Source organism: Alosa pseudoharengus, unplaced genomic scaffold (genome assembly GCF_046254945.1).
Source record: "Alosa pseudoharengus isolate Yale_2024_CS ecotype anadromous, Long Island Sound unplaced genomic scaffold, YU_APseudo_1.1 YU_APseudo_1.1_scf_24, whole genome shotgun sequence".
Taxonomy (NCBI): domain Eukaryota; kingdom Metazoa; phylum Chordata; class Actinopteri; order Clupeiformes; family Clupeidae; genus Alosa; species Alosa pseudoharengus.
In genome coordinates, this window is record NW_027468689.1 from 28,801,293 (window position 1) to 28,828,284 (window position 26,992).

The 26,992-nt window shown below is 45.7% G+C and overlaps 3 protein-coding genes across 4 annotated transcripts; 2 read left to right on the plus strand and 1 right to left on the minus strand.

Annotated features, from left to right (window-relative positions):
- Nucleotides 1–899: 899 nt before the first annotated feature.
- Nucleotides 900–21,503, plus strand: kpna3 (karyopherin alpha 3 (importin alpha 4)). Of its 2 annotated transcripts, XM_076303699.1 has the most exons (18): nucleotides 900–1,320; nucleotides 6,234–6,278; nucleotides 9,970–10,059; nucleotides 10,240–10,269; nucleotides 10,505–10,557; nucleotides 10,784–10,879; nucleotides 13,195–13,286; nucleotides 13,745–13,831; nucleotides 14,527–14,696; nucleotides 15,889–15,933; nucleotides 16,107–16,238; nucleotides 16,553–16,681; nucleotides 16,853–16,957; nucleotides 17,701–17,772; nucleotides 18,336–18,498; nucleotides 18,783–18,877; nucleotides 19,068–19,166; nucleotides 19,515–21,503. In XM_076303699.1, the coding sequence occupies exons 1-17, from the start codon at nucleotides 1,252–1,254 to the stop codon at nucleotides 19,164–19,166; spliced, it is 1,572 nt and encodes a 523-aa protein (XP_076159814.1). In that variant the 5' UTR covers nucleotides 900–1,251; the 3' UTR covers nucleotides 19,515–21,503. The 2 variants fall into 2 exon arrangements, with proteins under 2 accessions (XP_076159814.1, XP_076159815.1); XM_076303700.1 differs by having other exon boundaries at nucleotides 901–1,320; nucleotides 13,195–13,280; nucleotides 19,068–21,503.
- A 1,343-nt stretch (nucleotides 21,504–22,846) lies between these two features.
- Nucleotides 22,847–24,897, plus strand: ebpl (EBP like). The gene is made up of 4 exons (XM_076303701.1): nucleotides 22,847–23,229; nucleotides 23,314–23,383; nucleotides 23,670–23,808; nucleotides 24,291–24,897. Exons 1-4 carry the CDS (start codon nucleotides 23,041–23,043, stop codon nucleotides 24,529–24,531), a joined length of 639 nt encoding a protein of 212 aa, XP_076159816.1. The 5' UTR covers nucleotides 22,847–23,040; the 3' UTR covers nucleotides 24,532–24,897.
- On the minus strand, nucleotides 24,898–26,618 carry arl11 (ADP-ribosylation factor-like 11). The gene has a single exon (XM_076303702.1). The coding sequence runs from the start codon at nucleotides 25,767–25,769 to the stop codon at nucleotides 25,239–25,241; it is 531 nt and encodes a 176-aa protein (XP_076159817.1). The 5' UTR covers nucleotides 25,770–26,618; the 3' UTR covers nucleotides 24,898–25,238.
- Nucleotides 26,619–26,992: the final 374 nt, after the last annotated feature.

Here is a 26,992-nt window from a genome sequence, read left to right on the forward strand (position 1 = left end):
TATGGAGAGATGAAAATATTGTCACTCTTTCCTCACAAAAGGACATGCCAAATAGTAACACTCTTGTATCATACACGTTGCTCTAAATCAGTGTTTCTCAAAGTGTAGTCCGCAAGATATCCCAAGTGGTCCGCGAGCAGACGTGGTAAAAAATAATATAGATGAGTTGTTTGCAATATTGAACCAACTTGTATGTAAATCTAAACAGTTCTGCAACACTGCCTATGTAAGCTATGTCCATTTAAATCATATGAATCCTCTGACACAATAAGCAATGTGCAAAGACAATAAGCAAGGTGGTTCAGTGAGTAGGCTTGTGTCTATTAGCTAGGTGGTCCGTGAGGGTTTTTTTTTACTGGTTAAGTGGTCCTTGGTCTGAAAAAGTTTGAGAAACACTGCTCTAAATTAAAGGCTTGGATTAGTCTGTCATAAACTGAATGCACCATAGGCCTACATGCCTAGTTTTGTAATTTTCAGTTTAAAGGGGACAGGCTACCTGAGATCAGTTATATTTTAAATACCCTGCGATCATAAGAATGTAGGTCAAGATTACATACCAAAGCTTTTATAGAACTACAGACTGCAAAAGTTTCCAAATAGACCAAAAAGGCTATAATGAAAATGACAAAATGCTGCCGTTAAACCATTAGCCTACTCTATGGATTATATGACGAAAATATGTGGGTTGGGGACCTTAAATTCTCTATCCCGGTTTCTGTGGCAGTAGTTTTTTTGGAGCTGTGTCCTTTGGCGCAACAACCATACGGAAACAACACGTTGAGTTTTTAGTGTATGATGTCTCTGTATGGGTGGGTCAGTTGGTGGATCATGCGCAAGTTTACGTAGACTGACGTAAATACACTTTGGGAAAAACTCCTCCTTTCCCTTTGGTGCAAATTAGCGTCGTGGCTAACAGGAGTTGTTCAGATCTACAGTCGTGAAACTACGAGTACGTTTGAGGGTATAATCGTTTCACCGTGAAAGGACTGGACATTGGTGTTTTCATCTGTAACTGTGTTATGGGTGACGATTGTGTTACAGATGTGCCTAGAATTCAATGAGTGGTAACCACAGTCATCTTAGGTCTTGGGTCTTCCCCCAGATTGAGCTCCATCGCTTGACTCCTCCTACTGGTTGCTCCTGCCCCACCACGCTCTGTCACGGTTGGTCGTCCACCTCTCGGCTTCACAGCAGAGCTTCTCTCTTCCCTCGCCGGAGCTCTGAGCGTCGGAATAGACACAGAACACAGCCATGGCAGAAAACGCCGGCTTGGAGAACCACCGCATTAAGAGCTTTAAAAACAAGGGGCGAGATGTTGAGGTAAGTGAAGACAATATTGAGTTTGTGGCCGTGATGAACTGACTTGGATTGGTAGATTTATAGGAAGAGGATTTTCGATTTTTAATAAGTGTGTGCTCGGATGCTATCTGGCTACAATATGAGAAACCCTGATTCCGGAACACACTCCACCACCACCAGCAGCTGCCACCATCATGCGGAGCGGGTGCGGCCTACCTGGAGGCCTTCTTTAATCGAAGTGATCTAACGTTAGAATTAGTTAGCTGCCTTTCTTAAGTCGTTTTGCACATGTAGCTGATAACGTTAAGCCACCATCGGTCATAATCATCCCCAGGTTTACCGAAAGAGGGGTTTCGGATGTGTTCAAAATAATCCGCTGCAGTATTTTTACGTTAACTCAAACTGCAGCCTCTCGGACAGTTAGCAATTTAGTTAGCTAGCTAACGTGAGTTAAGTGTGGTATTTGCAAGGCCACTTGTTTAGTCAGCGATATGTTCTGTGAACCTTCATAATGTTGAAGTTATCCACAGTGACCAATTTGACATTATGGTATTAAGACATCTATTTGCTGAAAGTGTAATGTACACAGCCAGCTGTAATTTGTGTGTTCACATCACGTTCCTTATTGATGGGCAGCTAATGCTGGCAAGCTAACTAGGATTACAGCAGTAACGTTATAGCCTTAGCATGTGTGTCTAGCTAAATAACCTCCTTTATCATTCGTTAACACCCTAAAGAGCCTAACGTTAGTGCTAGATGAAAAGTAAGATCATAGACACAGCCAAACATGTATACTGTGTGGAATACCTTTCGGTGTTGATGACTGTACAAAGTGCTTGTAGAAACTACTGTCTGTCTTTCTCCATGTTTTAAAAAATCTGGGTTACTTGTGCTAACATCTAAAAATTGTAATCGCCGTGTTGCTATGGAACGTTAGCTAATGCCACCTCGCAAACCAGTTAGCTTGGTGTCTGACCCATAACGACTTCGGTTACGTTTGCTAAAGCTATCATGTGTAGTTGTTGAGCCAAGCTCTGCCTAACAAACAATCTAATTTTGTATGTAACTTAGTGATAAAGACATGTCACTGTATCTAGCCAATGGCTGTGTTTCATAAATATGTTGGCTGAAGTAACATTAGGTAACGTTAACGCTATATTTCTCATCGACATCATAAACTTGTCTTTTTTCGACAGCCAACGTTAACGTAATAACTTATTAGCCTAAGCTAAGATGTGTGATGATAGTAATGTAACATATGATCATATAAGTTAGCTAACTTTAATTTATCACATGCCATAGCCACTGAGAGACATTCTCTCAACATGGATTTAGCGTTTGCGTGTTAATTCTTGACATAACGCTAGTCTAGTCATGCAATCTAACGTTAACATTAACGTTAGTTAGCACAAGCTATCTTCTTTTAGCGTTAGCTCTTATGGCTAGCGCTAACGTTATAGCAGCTTGTATGATGTTCCGACCGGCCAATCTTTTGCGAATTTATCACTTGCTGAGAAGACTTTTAATACGTTATTTCACACGTTAATTTAGTATATGTATCTTTGTCCCAAATATCCCAAACCATTTGCGTCTCATCAAAGAATGAGGACGTGTATAAACACTGAGGAGTGGTGTTTGATGCCTGATGGAAGGAGCCGCAGTGTCCACCATAGAGAAACAACTCGGATTCTGCCCATTTCACATTATTAGGATGGAAATATATTTTGATGAAATACAAGCCAAGTTTCATATTCAAAGTAAGCCACATTTATGTGTAATGCGCCAGAAGTCTTAGTTTATGGCACCTCAGGGGGAAAATAACATTTTAGAAAAGTCCAGAATGTCAGTTATCGTATTCATTGGTAACTCAAAAACGTTATGTTTGGCATATTTTATATTTCTACGTTAGAATTCTAGTGGACAGTGTAACTTGAGGTGAAGCTTATGGTTGTCCTGATGCAAGTTCTCCCAGCTTTAGTAGCATGACCCAGATATGCCCTAATATTACACATCTTTGCCTGAATGTAATGGCACCTTCTTTTAGATCTTTATGTTAATGGTGTGTTTTGTGTAAAATACCTGACTGACTAACCCCTGACAGTTCATCAGATTGATGGCTCAGGTATATTGGAGCAGTTGTCTTGGGTATCACATGAAAATCCCTTGAACCAGCACAAAAGCCATTCAGCAGCTAAGAGTCTTTTGATTCCTGATCATTCAGATAACTGGAATTAGGTTGAACCACAGTTGGCGACACCTCCGATAACATAAGTATGCCCACTGTGTGTGTGTGTGTGTGTGTGTGTAAATATGCCTCAAGGGTGAGTTAGATTGGCTGACTGAAATTGAGTCAGAGCGATTACAGGTAAGTAAATAACACGTAAAAGGTCAGGGGATAACATTGCTATCATTAGTTAGGTGCACAGGGTGTTATGGGAGCTTCAGCATCCATATAGATTACTAAAGGTATTGTGGCTGTACCCTTACTATTAAAACTCCCGTTGTGATATGGAGCACTCAAGTTCCATATCTCAATGTGTCCCCTTTCTTGGGAGGATGGGGGGTGGGAAAAGAGGCTGAGGTTTGTTTGGTGTGCGCTATATTGGGCAATGTTGATTGGGAGGGGTCTAGGTTTTCATGGTGGTTGTTTTGGGGCAGTGTGACTTGCACATGGCCTGGAACACACAGGGGCACCAGACGTAGCCAGCAGCTCCGCTGCAAGTTATTCCAAGAATCTTAAGGGGCCAGACTCAGGTTTCTGGCCCAGCAGCGGGCCTCTGGGCTGGGGTAGCAGTCCCGGGGGCTCAGCCGGCTTACGGAGCTCTGCCTCGAGGGTGTCTGGCCCTCTGGATGGACTTTAGTCAGTCAGGGCAGAGCTTAGCACAGTTGGCGAGAGGGCTAGCAGCACGCCTACAGAGGGATTGCTGAGTTATTTGGGATTACCGAAGCGCTCACTTGCAGTCAGATAGTAGTGCAGTATTGATGTGCAGTACTTTACTTTAGATTCAGGCTACGTTTATACGGTGACGATGAAAAGAGAAGTCGCAGAAGTGGCGTCTCGTCTTAATTTTTTTATTCGCGTTTAGACAAGCATTCTCAGGGGGAAATCTTTGTTTATATGAAGACGCAAGAGTATGTGATATTCGATTGGATATGCATTCCAGACCGCTGGGTGGTGGAGTGATAGAACCCCGATACGTCACTCGCAGACCTTCTAATTTGACAGTTTAGAGATGGTTTAGCCGTTTAGACAGAGACGCAACCCGGGTCGTCTTCAAAACTCTACACTTTGGAAGGAGTCTTCAGATTTTTGCGTCTTCAAGCCCTGATGGCGGGGTCGCCGTGTAAACGAAAGGCCCTTATGATAAAATATTTTGTCGTCTTCCTTCGCAATCGTTCTCGTATAAACGGCCCCTAAGTATATTGTGTGTGTGTGAGAGTTTGGTGAAGTGAGGCAGTCTGTCTCTGCATGGGGTGTTGAATCTTTAGGCACCAGAGCCTCGCTGTGCAGGAAATGCCCCTGAAATGCTGGTTTTACAACCTGACGATGGATCTCATCCTGTGTTCAAATGCAGACACCATTATTACACATGATTAGCACTCATTAATATGGTTACACACACACACACACACACACACACACGTCTTCCCAGCAGTCCCAAGCTGTTGTCCCTATGTGCTTGCTGAGAGGCGATCCATCTCCTTTACTCTTCTTTATACACAGCAGTGCTGTGCACATAATCATGACTAAACACACACATCTGCATCCAAGATTAGCAATGCACACACACACACCTCTACTCTGATTAATATGTTTATAAACACTGCACATTCTCACAGAGAGGTAATCTCCGTTTATTGCTGCATGCATGATCTACACCAAGGGCAGCTGCCATGAAACAAATGCCTTAGAGAGAATCAGTAAGCTGACACATAATGTGCAGATGTACCACACTGATGCGTCCTTAACATCCCTTCATTCAAAAGGCTTCTCATCAGAACTTTGTTTGAACACTTTGTGTTCTCCTGCGGATGGTACAGTAAGCCCCTCGTAGTATGCCTGGTGAGTGGTGGGGTTCCCCCCTCATGGTAACCAAGTGGCTCCCTCCTTCCTCAGCCTTCCTCTAACCCCTCCACCCCCTGGCATATGTGATATTTTTCTCCTCTATCTGGTTGCGTAAAGGCCGTTTGCAGCTCCTGCTGAAATAAGAACCCGGCCGCTCCATCACAAGGTCTAATCCGATCCAGCCACACTGGGCCCTCCACCCCGCTTCCTCCAGCTCTTGTGCAAAGCTCTGGATGCAGTGTGTGTGTGTGTCCTCGTGCACGCTCGTATGTACGTACGTGTTCTGGTTGCACATGGGCTGTGTAGTGTTAAAGGCTGGCTTAAGCCCATGATAGAATTTAGCCATTTTTGACTTGTTGCCACACACACACACACACACACACACACACACACACACAGACACACAGACATACAAGAGGCCATGCATATTGCACTCTTCTGTGTGTCCCGTCACTGTCCTATTATGTAACTCCATAAAACACCTCTTTTCAGTAACTAGTCACTGTGCTATGTTCTTTCGTGTGTGGATACATGATCACAACATGCACTAGTGTGCAGAATGCAACTGAGTGACAGCTGGTCTCTATGGTTGCCTTAGCGACAGCGGCTCGTGTCTTTGTTCTTGGTGGTGGCCAGGCATCCCCAGTGCAGGCCATTTGTTCCTGCTGGTTCTTGGTTGCTGTGCGGCTCTAGGTTCCAGTAGGATATTTTGATGGACATGGTTGAGGGGTTTTTTTTTGTTAGTATCCAAGTATCCTGGGGTTATGAATATGTTTGTGTATAAAGACTGAATCTGTGCATAATTATTATGGGCTAATTATTGTATTGGATTTTGGAGGTTAACTTTTTCTGTTTTACTCTTTTTCAGACAATGCGAAGACACCGTAATGAAGTGACAGTAGAATTGAGAAAGGTAAGTGGCCCAAGTATATGTGTGTGTGTTATTGTGAAAGATGTGTGTATGAGTTTTGGTGATGCACATGATGCTGTGATTGCTGTCGACCAGCCTGTCAGATTTTGTTTAGTTTCACCTTAAAAAAAACTTTTCAAAGAAAAACCCAAACCGGACTTTTCCACTCTGCTGCCAGTTTGCATTTGATGCGTATTTGTACAGATTTTCTGTGAGGAACAAACCAGATGTGTCATTAGTTTCCTGCCTAGCCTAGAATGTGTTGCACTGGAGTCTTTTATCTGCACACAACACTAACAGAGAAAGTAGTGAAACAGGACCAGTATAGAGTAACATGTGACGAGAGGCCCTCAAAATGCCCCCCACACACACACACACACACACCTCATCACACCCTCCCCCTAGTTTCAGCTCACCTAGTTTGTGCCCTGATGACTTCCTGCTGCTGCTTTTGTGACGGGCAGAGATGGAGATGTGACTCAAGTTCAGAGGGCCTCCTTTGTTGAGAAGGTTCTCTTGGGTCCCTCATCCTGCCACTCTCTGTGAGACTGCACTATCTGCACTGTGGTCGTGTCCTATGGCTCAGCAAGTGAGCTGCACTGGATATGGAATGTTGAAGTGAATAGATGTTGCAAGACCACTTGACCATTGAACATATAGTGACATGCTTACAGTTGCTGAGCGTTGAACTTGGTTTAACACGAGGCTCATCAATGTCAGTTTGATGTATCCTAGGAACATTTCAGGCCTTGTCACCAATCAAAGCAATACAATTCTTTATATAGGCGAGATATTTCTGTCTGTTGCACATAAATGAGTACCGATATTTCACATCACATCACTCAGCAGTGAGAGAGAACTTCATCAAATAATATGGCCTGAGCGCTGCTCCCTCGTTATTTCCAGTGTGATGTGGTGCACGTGTTAGCATGTGTAAATCAGTAGCTGTGTTAGAGGGAGGGGGTGATTGATAAGGATGGAGAGATGGAGGCCAGGCTTGTTAGAGTGTTGTGTGTTAGAGTGTTGTGTGTTAGAGTGTTGTGTGTTAGAGTGTTGTGTGGCTCTCTGATGGTCTGCAGGGCTGCAGTGTGTGGGCGGCTTGGTGTGCGAGCGTGGGTGGGAAGCCGAGCATTCTGGGACTGTGGAGGACCAAGCAGGGGCAGAAGCATTTTAATCTCGCCTGCTACTTTGCCTGCAGCACCACAGGACACCGTGGTCCGACAGCAGTTAGTGTTGCTCGCTGCTCACATCAAACGCCAATGGCGGGAATAATGGCAGATGGGAAATGGCGAAATGTTATGTTAAACACGCACACACACCGCACACACACACAAACAGTCATGCACACACTGGGCCGTCTGAGCATCGGAGGCTGCTCTACTTCAAATGGAGGCTGTTGCCATGCCAGTTCCTCTTTTGTGTGTGAGTCATTTCCACTGGCTTTTGCACTGGCCACGGGGCAACATTTCTGGTCTCTGTCCACTTTACTCCCTTAGACCCCTCCCATCTGAGTCACACACTCACCCTTGACCCTATGTGGCAAACACTGGACACTGGTCACTTTTGAGCTTTGCACATGATGCACTTCCCCTGCTCTCCACTGCAGACCAGTGGTGGCAAAACACCATGGATTTGGTCACCAAGTGATCTATCACACAGTTCTGATTGTCCAAAACCATAATGGTTATTTGGTCAGTATTGGGTGAGGTGTGAATGTGTAATGTGTTTATTTCAAGACAGTCATCATGATATGGTAATTGAGCTGTGAGCTCCCCACACCAGCAAGTTGACCATCTGGATGTGCTCTGCTGTGTTCTGCGAGTCTTTCAACTTGTTTTTCTGAAAATGCGCATGCTAACTGTAATGCTAATTTGCCACTGTGGTCAGTATCATCCAAGCTCTTAGGCGTACCCATCCACAAAACCCAGCTCACACTAGCATTATGCCTGCATCAGGTGAGGATTACAGAAAGGCCAGTTTAGGCTGGCACTGTCCCAAGACAACATCAGACTGGCAAGACTCAACAGCCAGACCAGGTAAAGTGGACAATGCCCAAATCTCATCTCAGACAGACATTCCATCAACCTAAAATCAGCCTATCTGCGCCTAGCTTTCAAAGTGGTGCTTCATTGAATCTCTGGCTCTGTGGATCTCCCAAGCAGCAGTTTTTGATTGGGCCCCAATTGGGTTGAAGACATCAGTGGCCAGATCGGGTAACCCAAATTAAATCAGACATTTCACAGATTTTTAAATCATCCTTAAATCATCTTACCTTGGCCTAGCATTCAAACTAGCTTAAACATTCCATCTGTATCTAACGCCTCACCCATGTGTGATTGTTTCTGCCATGATGGCTGAAGGAGAAGCAGAGTGTTTATGCTGAGCCCCCTTGTCGGGTTGAATCTCAGATCCCACTATTGTTCCGCTGGTGGGTCCCCAGCCCTGAGTGGTGTAGCTGTATGTGATGCATGGTGCCGTGTGTCCAGTGGAATGGCCTCTGACTCGGCTCAGTGAGGCTGTGCAGTGATTGCAGAGTGGGTTGGCTCCATGCACAATGGGGCTCGGGCTGACGCGCACAGAGCCAGAGTGAGTTGATGAAGGGGAGGAAGTTCGGCCGGGGCTGACTGGATCTGGGTCACCACTTCAACCCCTCACACACACACACACACACACACACACACCCTCAATCTCAGCCCCCGTCAGAAGGGTCCTGGCTGTACCCCAGCAACCCTAGCTGAAGGGTTTCCCTCCCTCCCCTGAGCTGGCTCCCAGCCAATCAGGTCACCACTTGCACAGGCATCACAAGCTGCCGCCAGGGACTGTACACCACCGCACAGGTACACATCTGCTCTGCCACAGTCTTCCACCTGTCACTCACAGCCCCTCGACCAATCCGGAGCCCTGACTCTGGCAGGCTGATGGAGGAACTTTGGCACTTAACTGGGTCCAGTTATGTCTCTGATTGTGGCATTGCTCCAGTTTGGCTGGTGTGGTTCAGCAAGGGGCCTGGATGGGAGGGAACTTGTGCTGTATAGGTCCAGGGAACTTTGGGTCTTTGTCAGTGACACAGCAGTGCTGGCCTTATTTGGCTGTCAGACACACACAGGCTTACATGAGCAAAGAGGTTGGGATAGGGGGCGAGGGAGGGAGAGAGAGAGAGAGCGAGGGAGGGAGGTGGAGAGGGAGGGGGGGAAGAAAATAGATAGAGAGAGCAGCACATTCCTCCCTGCACACATTCCTCTTGAGTCAGTCGTCCCGCATTTGTTTTCCGCTTTTTTTCTTCTTTTTTTCTTCAGTGCTCTTTCTCTCCCTGTAAGCTGACTCATGCTCTGTATGTGTGCATGTCTGAATCCACCCTTAACACACACACAGACCGTGGTTTTCATTGCAGTCCTGACATTTAGCAGTTGTTAAAGACTGGGCTAGTTTGGGCTGTCTGGCATCAATGTGACATCACTGCATTGGGTTGCTGGTGGGACTCTCCCTCCCCCTGTTTCTGCTGTTTGGGTGTCAGACACCGACTTCACTGCCGCTCAAACGAAAGCAGAAGTCTGACTCTTCATCTATCTTTTCTCCTAGAGCAGTGGCAGCCTTGGGTTTCTAAGTATTGTTGTGGTGTAATGTGCGTGCGTGCGTGCGTGCGTCTGTCTGTCTGTGTCTGTGCGTCCTAATGTAAATTGTGTTTTTATTGCAGAACAAACGAGATGAGCACCTGCTGAAGAAGCGCAACGTTCCTCAGGAGGAGAGCCTCGAGGACTCAGACGTCGACTCAGACTTCAAAGGGGTGAGGGAACGCATACACACACACACCCACCCATTCACACCCAAATTGTCACTTATGTCTGGTGGGATTTCCTGTTTTTGCCTTGTGTGTTTTGCTGCAGTCTCACTTAAAAATGTCTGACTGAGATTGGACTGGTCTGTGTGGTCTAAACGCAGTTCTTTTCTGCTTTTTCTATTTCAGCAAAATGTAACACTAGACGCCATCCTACAGGTCAGCAAAGCTCTCTCTTCACACTCTTGCATTGTGTGTTCGTGTGTTTGTGAGTGTGTCCGTGTGAAAGGAGAGTTGTGGATGACCAGTTGAGGGTGAAGGGCAACGCACAGTGACCACTGTAGGGCAGATGCTTATGTGTGTGTATATGCATGTACGTGGGGGTGTTTTCTCACTTTGCATGCTGTATGCAGTCGTTCATTTTTGCTTTTCTTCTGCTCCCTGTGGTTTCTAGAACGCCACCAGTGACAATGCAGTAGTACAGCTCAGTGCAGTGCAGGCCGCCAGGTAAGATGCCCAAAGCACCCACTCTCAGAGTGCCACCGCTTTCACACTATATGTCCCCCATCACAAGGAATGACCCATATGCTTTCTCAGTTAAGATGACTTATGTGTTTTTATGCATTTACTGACTGACCTCAAGTGCAGTATTGTTTACCTTTGTCCAAAAGATGTTTTTTTTGAGGCTGCCTGCTTTCAACGTGGTGCCATTCTGGCTTTCCTTCCTCTGCAGAAAATTACTCTCCAGTGATAGAAACCCGCCCATTGATGACTTGATCAAATCTGGAATCCTCCCCATTCTAGTAAAATGCCTGGAAAGGGATGACAAGTGAGTATGCAGAATGAGATCGGCCTTGCTTTGTGTGTGTGTGTGTGTGTGTGTGTGTGTGTGTAAATACGAGAGTGTGTGAGTGAGTGTGAGTGAGTGTGTGTGTGTGAGTGTGTGTGTGTGTGTGTGTCTGTCTGTCCAAATGCGAGGGTAGTTGAGTGTATTCATATGAGAAAGGAGCAACGAAGCCCCTTAAGTGGCAGCCCATCCTCCTGCAGGCCTGATGCTCTCTGACTCTCTCTATACTCTTCTCTTAAAATCTCTCTTGCCCTCCTTCATTCTCTCTCTTTCTCTCTCTCCCCCACACTCAAACTCTGTCTTTCTTGCCCTCCTTCCTTCTCTCTCTTTTTCTTTCTCTCTCTCGCCCTACTTCCTTCTCTCTCTCTCTCTACCCCTCACTCAAACTCTTGTCTTTTCTCTCCCTCCTTCTCTCTCTCATTCCTTCCCCTCCTCTCTGTCCCTCTGACCTCCTCTGCATGACTGCTTTAGTGAGAGCGCGGGAGCTGTGGTTCTTCCCTGCTGCTCTGGCAGCCCTGCAGTCGTCCCTCACACACCGACACGGAGAGCGAGAGTGTGAAGGATAGGGTGAGAGAGAGAGCGAGAGACCGAGCGAGATAGAGAGTGAAGAATAGGGAGAGAGAGAGAGAGAGCGTGAGTGAGTGAAGGATAGGGTGAGAGAGATAGAGCATGAGTGAAGGATAGGGTGAGGGAGAGAGAGAGATAGAGAGCGTAAGTGAGTAAAGGATAGGGTGAGAGAGAGCATGAGTGAAGGATCGGGTGGGTGAGTGAGAGAGAGAGAGCGAGACAGAGAGCGAGAGAGTGAAGGATAGGGTGAGAGAGGGAGTGCGTGTGTGTATGGGGGCTGGTGGTGAGGGAGAGAGAGGAGGGACTCCTGTGGCCTAAGCTGGGCCCAGTGACGTGAGAAAAGGGAGATTTCTGTTTTGACGCAGTTGCCAAAGGCCCCTGTGACTAATCCAGCAGGCACTGGAGGTGGGGGGAGGGAGGAGGAGGAGGAGGCAGGACGTAGCTGAAGAAAAGGGCTCGAGCGCCAAGAACAGTGGACTTGAGCTCTCAGACATTGCTGAAATGCCTCATTCCTCAACCAAAAAAAAAGGCATCAACGTTTAACAAGCCTCTGCTCATATAAAGCTGCCTCTGTTTGTTATGAGAAGGAGCTGTTGGCCACTTAAGGCAGTCTCAGTCTGGCTCTCACAAGAATCTGGATTAAAAAATGTCACCATGTTGTCTGTCCATATCGGAGTTAGAAAGATCGGAGTGGAAAGGCCTGCCCAGCACTGCTGTTATCTTTTGGCTGTTTACAGAATTTTCAAGAACTGGTCTTGCTAATGCTGGTCTTTGTTTAGCTTACACTGGTCTTAGTTCAGATATTGCTCGCCTGGATTTGGCCCATTGTGATCTAGTTAGGTTGAATAAGTGTAGCATTCTTCTTTGAGTGTATATTTGAACAGACCTGTCCAGCCTTCACTATTGTTTGTCTGGGTGTCAGTTGTGTAAACCCCTATACTGGTTATGGTGGTTAGGGTTGGAATGGGAGAAGGTCATTATTGGGGGTAACACAATAGCACTTTTTCATGCCCCATACCGATATAAGAACCTTGAGTATCTGCGATACCAATCTGATCTGTCTTCCCCTCTATTTAAACCACATTGCCAGGCTCCCTAATGCTAAGTAGGGGAAAGATTTCTGTTTGAGTTCTGTCATTCTGTTTGTAATTGTTTGATGCTAGCTATAGTGTGAAGTTTCTGACGTTCTGCCTTCATGGCATGTTCTTCTTACGTATATTTATGAGAACTTTATCTTTGTGGATTTGATCAGATTGCTATTGTGTTATTGTCCTGTATCCAGTTGAGTAATTTTGGCAGATATCGGACTGATACTGATGCTGAATATCGGTTGGCACACCCCTAGTAATCATGAGTAATCGTGATGATTAGTCATATCGTTACGCTCTGAGCTGTTATGCTCCTTAGTGTGTGTGTGTGTGTGTGTGTGTGTGTGTGTGTGTGTGTGTGTGTGTGTGGACTTTTTGAAGTCTCTCTCTCTCTTTTGCGATACACACACACACACACACACTGCTTGAAAGTAGAATCCAGGCTGTCATAAGTGCCCCAGTGCACCTTGGGAAAGGTCCAGACAAAGCAGTCAGTTGGGGAGGGATGCAGGGGGGGGGGGGTATTCTAGTTAAACCAATATTAATCCTGGATGGAGGTGTGTGTGTGTTGGTTGATTATTAGTCTTTGGTCCTTTGGGAGTCTGGTCTGAAAGCCTTTCTGACCTCCTGCTCTCTCTGCAGTCCCTCGTTGCAGTTCGAGGCAGCCTGGGCCCTGACCAACATCGCATCCGGCACATCCGCACAGACCCAGGCCGTGGTCAAGTCCAGTAAGTGTATGTATGTGTGTGTTTGTCAGTCTGTGAAGGGGACGGGGGATCAATGTTGGTAACCGTTACTCTTGTTACTGACAATGCGAATGATCGATAGAGAGATTGTCCCTCAACTGGTTTAATAAAATGTCACTGGAGGGAAGCAAGCATTGGTCTTCTGTTGTTTTTTCTCTCTATTTGCTAGTGATGATTCTTTTTGAGTAGTTAGGGATGCCATGGTAGAGTGAGCCTACGCTTCAGTGGGGACATTAGAACACTGTTTTTTCCATCATGTAATTAAATTCTGAGTCTGTAACCACCAGGTGCAGCTGTGATTCTATTAACGTTCTTACTGCTGTTATTAGCACGTACCATTTGGTTCGAGAATGTACCATGTACCTAATAGTAACTATGTTTATCATCTTACTGTCCTATCATCCGTGTGTGTGTGTGTGTGTGTCCTTGCGTGTGCACGTGTACAGATGCAGTTCCCCTGTTTCTGCGGCTGCTCCACTCTCCCCACCAGAACGTGTGTGAACAGGCCGTGTGGGCGCTCGGTAACATCATCGGTGAGTAGTGACTCCAGATGAGTCATTCAGATCTACACCATGCAGCTGAGTGTGTGCGTGTGCGCGTGTGTGTGTGTGTGTGTGGTAACAGAGATTATAGAGAGCTGGCAGATTCTAACTCCTGGTTCAACCAAAAACAGTGCAGTTTTATTTTGTGTCTCGGATTGGGATGATTGCAGTCAGTCGTGATTGTGCACAGGCACCATGATTACATCTTGCACAGAGGTTGCAGGAATGCACCATCAGAACTGTGTAGATGTGAGGGCACTTGTTCTAGACCTAGTCAGACTTGCACTCCTAATGAGTGTCTAGGCCCTCCGCTAACAAACTATATGGCACTGAACTGGCAGAAATCATAGGGATGCAATGCTGTGTTATTAATCTGCCTTACAAGACTAGTGACCACACACACACACACAGGACCACAGTGGTCAAAACAGCCTGTGGACATCTATCCTCTGTACTACTGAGTAATAGTTTTGGTTTGCCCAGGCAGTCAAGTGATTCAGTAGAGGTGGATGCTGTGTGAATGTCTGATTCTCTGGTCTTTTCTTGCTTTGCCTGGAGCTGCCTGGATAATAAGCAGCCTGACTGATGCAGGCTCATTTCAGAGAGGTTGTGCTCTAACAAATGAAATAACACCTCCTTTTTTTTTTTTTGTTCACTCTTCCTTCCTTCCTCTCTCGCTCCATCAGGTGATGGCCCTCAGTGTAGAGATTACGTCATCTCTCTGGGCGTGGTCAAGCCGCTGCTGTCCTTCATCAATCCCTCGATTCCCATCACCTTCCTGCGGAATGTCACCTGGGTCATTGTCAACCTGTGCAGGAACAAGGATCCTCCGCCACCCATGGAGACCGTCCAGGAGGTGTGTGTGCGTGCGTGCGTGCGTGCGTGCGTGCGTGCGTGCGTGCGTGCGTGCGTGCGTGCGTGCGTGCGTGCACATGGATTCTTGACTGGCTGCCCTGTGACTTTAGTTTGGCGTGTGCACATGTTGTCTGGTCTAGAGAAGCAGCCCCTTGACTGTCGGCCAGAGTAATGTGGTGACAGGTACCAGAGGCTAGTGGCCTGCTGGTGTTTTGTGTAATTAAAGCTCTGAGTTATGGCCATTCTCAGATGAGAAATATGCTGCAGGAGACTTTCCACCTGCCTCAGCTCTTACTGATGCTGTTGCCAGACGTGCATGCACGCACTCACGCACTCACTCACTTTTAGAGCTCAACCTTGGTACTTGCTCTCTACTGCTGTTACAGGATGCACAGAGATTCATGTGCACTCACACTCATACACACCACCACTATAAGAACCTGTCCTCTCAGTCTCAGTCAGTTTGCTTGCAGATGCTTGACACACGCACACACACACATGGAAGGCGTGCGCACACACACACATGGAAGGCGTGTGCACACACACACAATCAGCACCAGCTGTTACATACATCCCTACTGTGCACCTGCTGGGTAATTATTAATCTGTGCCTCACACAAGCGTGCATAGTCTTGCTTGTGTTGTCAGAGTGACCAATGGAATTGCAGTCTTGGGCTTGGCCATACTGAGCAAGTGGTTGTGTGCTTGTGTGTGTGGTTTTAAATCAGTCAATGTATTTAAGAGGGACACTGGAAGATTTAGTGTGTGTGTGTGTGTGAGAGAGAGGGAGAGGCTCCATAATTCTGCTTTGTCATACCTGCCTCTGCCTGTGGGCATGCTGTACTTCAGCAGTGCTACTTGATGGGATAGCTCTCTGAAGCATGTTAGGGTAGTTCTAGGAATGTGCCTCAAATTGTGTGTCCATTCATGAGACAGGTATTCCCTATGGGTTTTCCATAAATCTGTGCAAAGACTTGTGTGAGGGAAGTAACTAAAACTTGTAGAATGAAATGATTGGGTTGACTTTTTACATTCACGGAATATCTGCCCTTCACCTTACATACATCATATCAGTATCCTAGAACATTCCGGTTCCCTGTGGCTGTGGATTAAAGCGTCTGCTAAATTCCACTCACCTACCTGACCTGACCTGACCTTTCTCTCTGTTTGTTTTCTGACTCTTTGTCTTTCAGATCCTGCCAGCCCTTTGTGTCCTAATATACCACACTGATATAAATGTAAGTTTACCTTTGTTTGATGGGTTATTACTCTAATGTGTTGTGCTTACTTGGCACAGTTATCCAATGTGAATAGTTAGCTGTCAATCATTTTCAGTCTCTCCACCCACCATTGCAATTGAAGAAATAAATATGCATACTTACATGTGTGTGTGTGTGTGTGTGTCATGTAGATCCTGGTGGACACAGTCTGGGCGCTCTCCTACCTGACAGATGGAGGCAATGAGCAGATTCAGATGGTCATTGACTCGGGGGTCGTGCCCTTCCTGGTCCCGCTGCTCAGCCACCAGGAGGTCAAAGTTCAGGTAGGATAAATATACCCCTACACCAAAATACACTTGCAGATGCACATGCCTGCGTTTTATGCGTACCCTCGGCCTCTAGGGAATCCCAAGATCCTCATCAAGTTCTCAGAGGCAGATAGGCCAAGGCCAGTGTTGTTAAGTGTTGACACTTAAATGTAGCTTTAAATACTACATCAAGAATGCTTTATCTCTTGTGTTTGTCAACTTAAGTTTTGGTCTTATTTCTTTAATGGCACACAGTACGCACTCTGTTCCTCCCTCTTCCATTAATGCTCTTCCCACCCTCTCCTTCCTGCTTGTGTCATTTCCTGTAGACGGCTGCCCTGAGGGCGGTGGGGAACATCGTCACGGGGACAGACGAGCAGACACAGGTGGTTTTGAACTGTGACGTCCTCTCCCATTTCCCCAACCTTCTCACACACCCAAAAGAGAAGATCAACAAGGTTTGTTTGTTTGTGTGTGTGTGTGTGTGTGTGTGTGTGTGTGTGTGTGTGTGTGTGTGTGTGTGAAGAAAGGAATTCTCCTATCAAAACCATACAGAATTCCAGTGATGCTTTTCAAAAAAAAAACACTCACCCATTCACTTAATGTGTGTGTGTGGGTGTGGTCTGCAGGAGGCGGTGTGGTTCCTCTCCAACATCACCGCGGGCAACCAGCAGCAGGTCCAGGCAGTGATCGATGCCGGGCTCATCCCCATGATCATTCACCAGCTGGCCAAGGTGAGGCGCTCTCGCTCCCTCTATTCCACCCACCCCACAAACACCTTCTGCCCCTAAAGTTGCCATCAAACTAAAAACAAGGCTGTAGTGCTACACGGGGACAGTCCGGCCTCATTGCTAAGTGATGATTTAAGTTTGCTTTGTCCTTTTGGCTGGACTTGTAGTAGCCATTGCAGGTGTTAAAGTCTTGAACTGATGTTGTACGCTATTCTGACATTCATGAGTGTTGCGTTGTGTTCTGAAAGGGAAATCTCTGGCCACCATAGCACTGGTTTGCCCCCAGAGTCGTAGCAAACGATAGCAATGTGTCTGCCATTGCTGCTACTGCTGCCCAGTGCCGTGCCACTGTCATGTCTGCTGTGCCACCTTTTCTGCCAAACACTCACACCTGTTCCTCTCACCTCTGCTCTCATTCTCTCTCTCTCTCTGCCTACTGTGCTTCTTCTTTATCCATTGTTCTCTCCTCACCACACTCTCTCTCTCACTCTCTCTCACCCCCCCCCCCTCCCTCTCTGTCGACATCCCTCTTGCCCACTCCTCATGCGGTTGCATGTGGCACCGGAGCCAGGCGGCCATGCCGGTGCCTCCCCACTTTTTCACACTGTGCCAGGGGCCAGGCCCTCATGTCAGCTGCTCACACTGTTGGCCGCAGCTGCTCGTACACAAATCTTCTGTGATGGAGGGAAGGGAGATGCTGCATGTGATGTGTCTTCATTGCGTGTGTGTGTGCGTGTGTTGAACAGGGCGACTTTGGTACACAGAAAGAAGCCGCCTGGGCTATCAGCAACCTGACAATAAGTGGCAGAAAGGACCAGGTGGGTGACTTGGCTTTTTCTCACACACATCTACCTCGCACGTTCTCTCTCGCTGTCACATTTTTGACCATTGGCAAGTTGTTGTTTTTTTTTAAACTGTTAAAGAATACACAATTGATGGCAATTCTTAAATAAGTTCAAAAAGGACTTCTGCTCTCAAAGAGAATTAATCTGTTGGGTGACCGGTATTTTGAGAGCCTCAACATCTGTGGACAGACCCTTTCTGAAATGACTGAATGCCATGTGCTGTTGTCACACTGAGAGCAATGCTGCCTAGTATTCAGTTTTCACACACAGCCAAGGAGTAGTGCTAACAGTGTCTTGCTACTCAAAGCACATTCTAACATTAATGACTGCTTGCAGAAGATTCACATTGTCAAACCAAAATGGGTTAAAAATTGGCATTTGTGTCCTTGGCGGGCATAGCTATATTAAACAACAAAAACTGGGATTACTGTGTTAACACAACTGAGCAACCTTTGCAGTTGTACTTTTATGATGTGTCCTTTGATTTTAATGGCTTGACTTGATTGGGTGTTGGTGTTGTGCACTATGATTGGCAGGTGGAGTACCTTGTCCAGCAGAATGTGATCCCGCCCTTCTGTAACCTGCTGTCGGTGAAGGACTCGCAGGTGGTGCAGGTGGTGTTGGACGGCCTCAAGAACATCCTCATCATGGCTGGAGATGAGGCCAGCACCATCACAGACATAATCGAGGAGTGTGGAGGTACCAACAGAACCACCAGCATGCCATAAAAATGGAGGGTTAATAGAACCAATGGAGAACCAATAGAGCCAATGGAGGGTTAATAGAACCACAGAACAACACAAGAGGGTCACAGAGTTCATCAGCGGAACAGAATAATATGTTTATCAGCTATTGCTGATGTTTCTGCTCTGTGTTGATTGGATTGCACAGTTTAATTTGGTCTTAGGCTACAGGCAGCTCATTTGGTTCTGGGTTGATGCTGAAACATGATTTCAAAATCTGTATTGTTGTCTGTTGTTCAGGTCTGGAGAGGATTGAACATCTCCAGCAGCATGAAAATGAAGACATCTACAAACTGGCGTTTGAGATCATCGATCAGTACTTCTCAGGAGACGATGTGAGTAGCTCTATACTGCACCCCAGGAAGAGCACTACCCTGTTAAACACAATGACTCATATCCCCACAATGCAGAAAATGTATATGGCATGTGTGTTAACTCAATCTAATGCTGAGTAGGTAGAACAGGTAGCTCTGGGTACCAGATAGTGTTCTCGTCCTCTGACCAAATGCTCTTGTGTCTGTCCAGATCGATGAAGACCCAAGCCTCATCCCCGACGCTACTCAGGGAGGAACCTTCAACTTTGACCCCGCCCCTAACCTGCAGACTAAGGAGTTCAAGTTCTAGGTGAGCGTGTGTTTGGGTGGGTGTGGCCTGCTCCTCATTCCGGCCCCGCCCCCAAGACATCGCGCCAACACACCAGATCTACTGGACACATACACACACATGCAGACATACACACACGCACTGAAGGATCAGCCTCTTCACCACCCATCCTCTCTGATGCTTCTGAACGAATGAACGTATGAAAAAACAGAAACCGACCACAGACTGAAAATGATTACCACCCGCCTCCTCTGTCACTGCAGTTGCCAAAAAGTTGCTTTTTCCTTTTTTTTCCTTCACTGTTCTCTCTCTCACACATTTACACACACACTCACTCACTCACTCTTTTTCTCTCTCTCTCTCATGTAGACTGGAGTCAGAGTCAAACAATGTGCATGAAAGTTAACACAGACACACACACACAGACACACACAAAGAAGAAATGTGTGATCAAACCAGGCCTCATGTTCTTGAAGGATGGACTCGTGAAATCCTCACTTTGAAGAAGGCAGGGATTCCCTCCCCTCTCATCAGACAGTCACCCTCCTCCCTCACCCCCACCCCACCTCAACATATGAAACCTCTGTGCACAGTGTCCCAAGAGGCCAGACCCCCATAACCCAGCCTTGAGAGGTACAGGCCTACACTTCCCTGAATTCCTTTGGGGCTCTGCTCTCAGGCTGGGGAAGGAGGTTCCCTCCACACCCCTCTTGGACACCAGATTTTTTTTTTTTTGGTCCAAATCTAATGGAGTCATCATGAAAACTACAAATGAACCATGGATGTTGCGTTCAAAAGGAAAATAATGAAAGGAAAAGACAACACACCACACTTGAACAGAGGAGATAATTTTCTTTCAAAGTGTTGTCATCTGTTCTGATTTTGAACACACAAACATGAACATAAACATAAACAGCCTGACTCATGCACACAGGATGGAAGTGAACTCTGTGAGATCGACGCCTGGTGGTAGCCCACCCCCCCCCCCCCCCCCGTCACCTCTCCCTCTGGGGCCAGGGAGCCCCACCCTAACCCCTCACCTGCCCAGAACCACCACACTGCTCCACACCTACCACTGCTGAGTCTGCTGGAGCACCAGGACCCCACCCACCCAGAAACCCTCTTGCCCCCCACCACCACCACCCTTCCTGTCTGGACCTGCACTGAAAAGAGCCCCTCAGCTGAAGACTGACCCTTCCTCTCACAGACACATACACACCATTTGTTTGGTGCCCCCCCCCCCCCCATTCGCTTAGAGGGAGCTCAACTCTCTGCTGTTCATTGTAAGGGCAAAAGAGAGAGAGAGTGGCTCAAACACAAGAGTTTGCTGCAGCAGTTGGATTTATCGAAAATACATTATTTTATTTTTTGTTTTAGTACAAGTTTTTTTTTAGTCTGGAGTGGCAACAGTGACTGCCCCACCACCCTTTTCTCTCTCTTCCAACCCCCGAATCCTCTGCACATCCCCTGCAGTTACCCCTCAACCCCCCCCCTTCTCTATTACCTGTGGCTAGTGGAACTGCGGTGTGTGTCACTACGCTGTGGAGGAACCCAATCCCGTTGGCAGGGTTCCGCTTTTATTTTTCTTTCGCTTTTTTTATTTTCAATTCTGACATTTTATTTGCCACAGACCTAATTGTACAAACAAACAAAAAAAAACAAAAAAAATGAAACTTAAACATAACTATCCAACTTTCTGCTCACGTAAGGTCTTTTATGAAGCCGCTGCTGCACCTACTAGTCTTTTGGTTGGGACACTTGCAGGCGCTAACCTTGTTTTACTGATGTCTGCAGTCACCAGGAATGCTGGTGTAACATGCATATTTGTGATGACAGAACGCTGTTCTTTGGACATGGGCTTTCTCACTGTTTGTGACTGGACATTTTCTTTGTTTTCCCTGTGCATTCACTTTGTAAAGGGATTTGGAAAAAAAAAAACGATCTATATATAAATATATAAATATACATTTGGACTAATGTAGTAATGTTTTGGCTGTGAACTACTGAACGAGAGCTGGAGAAACAGCCAGAGCCAATAGCCATTTCTAATTGATGAACAAAAACTCCTAGCAGGTGTACCTTCCTGACAAATATCTAGACACATAGTAAAGAGCCACTTTAAAGGTAAGAATTTTTCTTTTTTGTCTTGTATCAGAAACGGATACAAGCTTATGCTTGTTGCAAGATTTTACTTGCTAAAGAGAAAAAAAAAACAAATATGAAAAAGCGACAGATAGCATTTTGGCCTCTGATTGTTTATATCTTTTTATAAATTTTAGAATCAATTTCTCTTTAAGGTGGCTCATTGTCTCTTTTCAACTCCTGTGCATATTAAAGAAAAGAATGAGTTGAAATTCATTGTGCCTTTTGTTTTTCATTTCTGAGCAACGATTTAACCAAGATGTCTCTTAGTTAACCACTCGAGCTTAGCAGTGCTTTGAGACCCTGCAAGGGTGTGATTGGGTGTGGCGTCTCCTTGGTGATTGAGTGTGGGGGGGGCTGATCACAGCTACTCTTCCAGGCTTTACTATGTGCTATGGAGTTTTACTCTTCTCATTCTATTGGCTGACTTGTATTTGACTCCTCCCTTCATTTCTTCCCCACTCCACCCTCTCATGCTCATTGCCATGGCCACCGTACTATAACTCAAGAACCATCTCACTCATGCTCACACATAATTAAACCCTTTCCATCCCATAACCATAACCTTCACAGCCATCTTCACCACCATCATATGGTTTGCATAGTCATCAGTCAACCCCCCCCTCCCCAGGACATACTCTGTATCGATGATCCTAACCAAAATAAACTTGCTGTTAGCCATCGGCTCTGGACCCTTCTCCTCTGATTGACCTCTCTCAGTCTACCCCTCAATCTCTTAATTTCTCCTACTCTGATTTGTGTTCCTCCCAATCCCCTCCCTCTTTTCTTTGCCGTCTCCCAACCCTTTTCAGATATGTATTTTGTGTTTCTCCCTTTGGATTCCTTGGCCTCTTACTCTAAATCTCTTATCTTTTATTTCTTGCGTGTGAGTGAGTGAACAAATGTGTCGTTTCTGCATTGATTTACTTACTTGTATAAATGTAATTTAAGTTTTAAATAATTCTCAGTGACACCATTTGGTCAGACTCTTGGTACTAACACTAGTATTGTTACATAGAGAAACTCTTTAAAGCTTTATTTACAAATGTACCCTGCCCTATAGGTGTGCTGTTGATGGTGAGTGTTATCAGAGGATGGAATTCTGTCTCGGTCAAAACAAGTCAACATTAACCCACCCTGTCAGACACTTTGCCCTACTAGTGGTTTCTTAGCCAATACAAGGCTTAACTGGTACATTATGATGTTGAGTGGACGTTGAACATATCAGTTAGGCTAACTGTTATTTTGAAGGCATTGTCCTGGCTTGAATCCAATAAAAGGTTGTAGGTAATTAGGAGTATAAGGTTTACCTGAACCTGGGGTAGGGTTATTAAATATAATTTATGGCACCCTGTTTGTAGGTGTTCAAGTATCTGCTATGCTTTAACTTTGAAGAAAAGTGTAACGTAGTCTTGTATACCCATCGAACCTCATCAGATATGTCCTGGGTTGCGACAGCTTAAATGCGGGTAATCTATTTTGAGCAACTCTGTAGACGATCTGAAGTAGGCTATAGTAGTGTGATGAAATACCGCGAGTGTCAAAACTCTTTGGCGCCAAATGTTCAACACTGCCTCTGTTTTTTGGATTGGAGACGTCTGAGCATGGGCGGGACCAGAAGTGGAGAGATTTTGCAGGGAGCCAATCGCTGCTGGTAGGTGCGGCTGGAGGAGGTAAGGCAGCCTTTGTAAAATACAATAGTCTATGAACAAATCTTAATGCAGCTTCCATTTGTAACGGCGTAGACTCCACAATGACTGAAGCGATACAGTCAGACTCCCCTGTGCTATTTACACAAGTCACTGTATATTCTCTCTTGGCATGCGCTGCGCAGTTTGCTGCAGGATACCTGTTTGCACAAATATGGGGCAAAAAGTGTTCAGTCACTGACCGATGGGTTCTTGTGTGGTTGTTCTACGACGCAATTGTCCACATCACTTTGGTAAGTTCGCTGAATAAGCTACACAATGTTTTTTTAAATGACTATTTTTGTTGTCATTAAGTCTTTTGCATCGCCTTAACTCAGGAGGGACCATTTGTGTACATGTCCCTCGTTGGAACCGTGGCGACCTCAGACAACATCCTTGCTGAGTTGTGTGAGTAGGCCACATTGAAGCTGACCGTCAGTGCGATTATAGGCCTATTACATAACGTGTAACAGTATTAGATGCGGCAACTGGCGTTATTGTATCTGTTCAAATAGAATGCATGAGTTTACCAATGAAGACATCTAGTGGATATAATTGGAATTGTCCAAATCTAAATGGGGACATAACCATTATCTCCATTGGAAAGATTATTTTTCATCCCAATACAACAAACAACAGTTTGTGGTTTTGATGCCAATTCAGTGGTGTGTTTTGTATTTTTCTCTTATTTAAGGGAAGGAATATGGGAAAGCAGATTCACGCTGGCTGCATTCAGATCCCACCATTGTGTCCCTGGAGCTGCTGACGGTGGTGCTGGACGGCTTTCTAGCTCTGCTGTTGGTTTACGCTATAGTGAGGGATAAGCACTACCGGTAAACTATCCCATATTAGAGCCATTTGAATGCAAAGACACACATGGTTTACCTGTGTCGCGTCAGAGGGTTATTGTTATCGGTCTTAACTGCTGCATTCATTGTGACTATTGGCAGGCAGAGCTTAAAGGTGCAGTCGGCGACCGTAAACGATTTCAAACCCATAGCATTTTTTGTCACATTCAAGGAACAGCATCTTACAATCCTCCTATAGCTGCCCATCCCTGAAAAAGTCTACTGAAATAAAACATCTGATAAGAAATTGAAATATAAACATCAATAAATGCAATGCCATGCCCAATCGCTGACTGCACCTCCAGTAAGGCTTATATGACTTCCTTTGCATATCTGACCCACTGAATGTCTGTCGTTTATTACTTTAGGCTTACTAATAGGTTATGACACATACCTACTTTTTAACCTGAATGATGGAAATATTGTATGACCTCTGCAACCTGCATTTGTTTGCTTCTGGTAAACAGGCACTTCATCCAGATCACCCTGTGCGTGTGTGAACTTTATGGGGGTTGGATGACCTTTTGTCCGGACTGGTTAATGGGAAGTCCCAGCTTGAACACCAGCAACTGGCTCTACCTGTGGGTGTACCTGGTGTTCTTTAACGGGGTGTGGGTAGTGGTGCCCGGCCTCCTGCTCTGGCAGTCCTGGCACGCACTCCAGAGTGCCCACCATCTTCTGGGAGACGACTCACGGAAGAAGAAATGACCCCTTCAGTCAACTACATTTAATTTACTCCCCCAGACATCAAATTAGTTAAGCTGAAATGATTGTGGGATACATGTTTGATAAATGGGAGGACCAGTGATAAATTCACCGGGCTCATTTCAGCAGATACTTTTCTTATGGGTGTATTCAACAATAGACGTACAAATATTATTGGTTGGTGATCACTTCTACACCATAACACATCTGTGCGTGCAGGCACACGCACACACGTCTTACATGCAAGAAGCATCTAATTTTGTTTTAAGTAGTACAGGTTAGGTTTTATTTTTTATTCCTGTCAAACATATTGTGAATTAGTAAGGATTGCCTACATACTTTCAATAAATTAATCTTCTTGTCCTGTGATGTTATTGTACTTAGTGTTTAATAGAGAGGTATTGTACATGTGTGTGTACAGCAAGACACACCCAACGTAACACCAGTGAAGTTGAATGAGGTCATGGCGTTTTGATTCACAGAAAAAAGTCACATTGTCAGTCATCAAAGGACGTTATCTTCGTCCATTCAGCGAACTTCACAAGAGTATAGGTATAAACTGTTATGTTGATGTTCATGATCTCTTCAATCGTATTCTCATCGTTTTTATTTTTTACAGTCCGATGAGAAACAACACTCACCTTCAGATTGAGCAAGCATGTCCCTCTTTGACCAGCAGTCTGAGCTGCCCCACCTAATCTGTATCCAGCTCAACTCTTCCTGATAAGTTTGGCCAACGACAGGAAAGCCTGCTGGAGCCCTAGACCCTTCACAGCACTGCAGCCCTGGATCTCCCAGGTCCGCTCTTTGTAGCTGGGAAGGTCCAGCTGATTAGACACCTCTCGGATGGTCATGGAGTTGGGCAGGTCCTTCTTATTGGCCAAAACCATAAGTGGCACGTCTTTCATATTCGCATCAGACAGAATTTTCTTGAGAGCCTTCTGGGCCTCTCCCATGCGCTTCCGGTCACTGCTGTCCACCACAAACACCAGAGCCTTACAGCCTTCCATATAGTATTTCCAGTTGGTCCGCATGGTACTCTGTCCTCCTATGTCCCACACAGTCATGGATGTCTTTTTGTCCAGATCCAGGGTCCCCACATTAAAGCCCACTGTGGGGGAGGTCTCCATAATGACTCCCTGCAGGAGACGGGATAGCAAGGTGGACTTACCCGCTGAGTCCAGGCCCATTAGCAGTACTTGGGCTGGTTTCTGTTGGTTCCTGGTTAGTCCTAGGCCCATGGTGAGCTGATCTTGAATATGACCGAGAGTGGATTCCTCTGTTGACCAGAACAGCTATAACCTCAAGCACAGAGCTCGCCTTTGCTTTGCATATACAAGAGAGCTTGTGAGAGAGGTACTGATAACCTTGTGTGGCTGTTTGTTTTTCAAACACCATGCAAAGCAGAAGACAGACTGTTTCACAGAGCTACACTGTTCTCCACACATAGAAGAGATACTCAGGGGCTGGTCTTCTTCCCCTCTGAACCATCACGTGACTGACAAACTTGTCCTTTCACATTCCTTACATAGGAGTGCCAACTGTTGAGGAGGCTTGTAGGTAACCTCCCTCTTCAGTTCAGATTATATAGATTCACACAGATTCACAGTACAAATAATAATAATACAAAGTATGGTACATGGTATATTATTACATCAGGAAGTAGCCTGCGAACCTCTGTGCCTATAAATATTAACTCATGTCACCAGACTGGTGGTGAGTGAACTTGAAAATACAAACATGACCTCACCTGACAGGGGTATTTCACAAAGGCAGAATTAAGACATCCAAGATAAGTGATAAAACGAGGTTTGACATAGCGTTGTCTGGTCATCCTAGCTCAACTCGTTTCACTAATGCCAATCCAGGATGAGTAGGAGCGACTATGTCAAGCCAGGTGTAAGTAATTCAGGATGTGTACGCGTTCTCGTTTCTGCTCCAAAGTGCCCACGGTTGGAATAAAAAAGACGCGGAAAATAGCGTCATTCACACAAAGTGAACAACGGCTTTTGACATAGACTAACAATTAAGTAAAGTTGTCCTTTTTGGAATGGGGAATTATGGCTATTTCTGTAAAACAGCAGGAGTACGTAATACGTAATTGCATACGTAAATTTGCATTCAGTTGGTCTACCACGCCTACTGCTGTTTTACAGAAATAGCCCACGTGTGAGTGCTTCCTTGTCTCGGAACGCAACGTCAATAAGAAAGCGCTTGCCACTGCAAATATGCACATAGTATGATATACCAATATTAATATTGTAGTGGAAAATACCTTCGAAAACTTGCCCCTCCACTCCCAATCAACTACAGTAGGCCCTAGGCTATTCATCAAACGTCTATCAATAAAATAAGCAAACAACGAGTACCTATAACATATGTTAATAATTATAAGGCTATCACAATTAAAATAATAACCATATGGTAGTAGGCAGACAATCTGTTTTGTTTTGCGAGCATACAT

What these genes read in the sequence shown, in the direction of transcription:
- kpna3 (XM_076303699.1), top strand. Translation starts at nt 1,252, where the DNA reads ATGGCAGAAAACGCCGGCTTGGAGAACCACCGCATTAAGAGCTTTAAA. An exon ending in ACAAGGGGCGAGATGTTGAG is followed by an intron (nt 1,321 to 6,233) that starts GTAAGTGAAGAC and finishes ACTCTTTTTCAG; the next exon opens with ACAATGCGAAGACACCGTAA. An exon ending in ACCAGGAGGTCAAAGTTCAG is followed by an intron (nt 16,239 to 16,552) that starts GTAGGATAAATA and finishes CATTTCCTGTAG; the next exon opens with ACGGCTGCCCTGAGGGCGGT.
- ebpl (XM_076303701.1), top strand. Translation starts at nt 23,041, where the DNA reads ATGACTGAAGCGATACAGTCAGACTCCCCTGTGCTATTTACACAAGTC. An exon ending in CAATTGTCCACATCACTTTG is followed by an intron (nt 23,230 to 23,313) that starts GTAAGTTCGCTG and finishes GCCTTAACTCAG; the next exon opens with GAGGGACCATTTGTGTACAT. An exon ending in CAACATCCTTGCTGAGTTGT is followed by an intron (nt 23,384 to 23,669) that starts GTGAGTAGGCCA and finishes CTCTTATTTAAG; the next exon opens with GGAAGGAATATGGGAAAGCA.
- arl11 (XM_076303702.1), bottom strand. Translation starts at nt 25,769, where the DNA reads ATGGGCCTAGGACTAACCAGGAACCAACAGAAACCAGCCCAAGTACTG.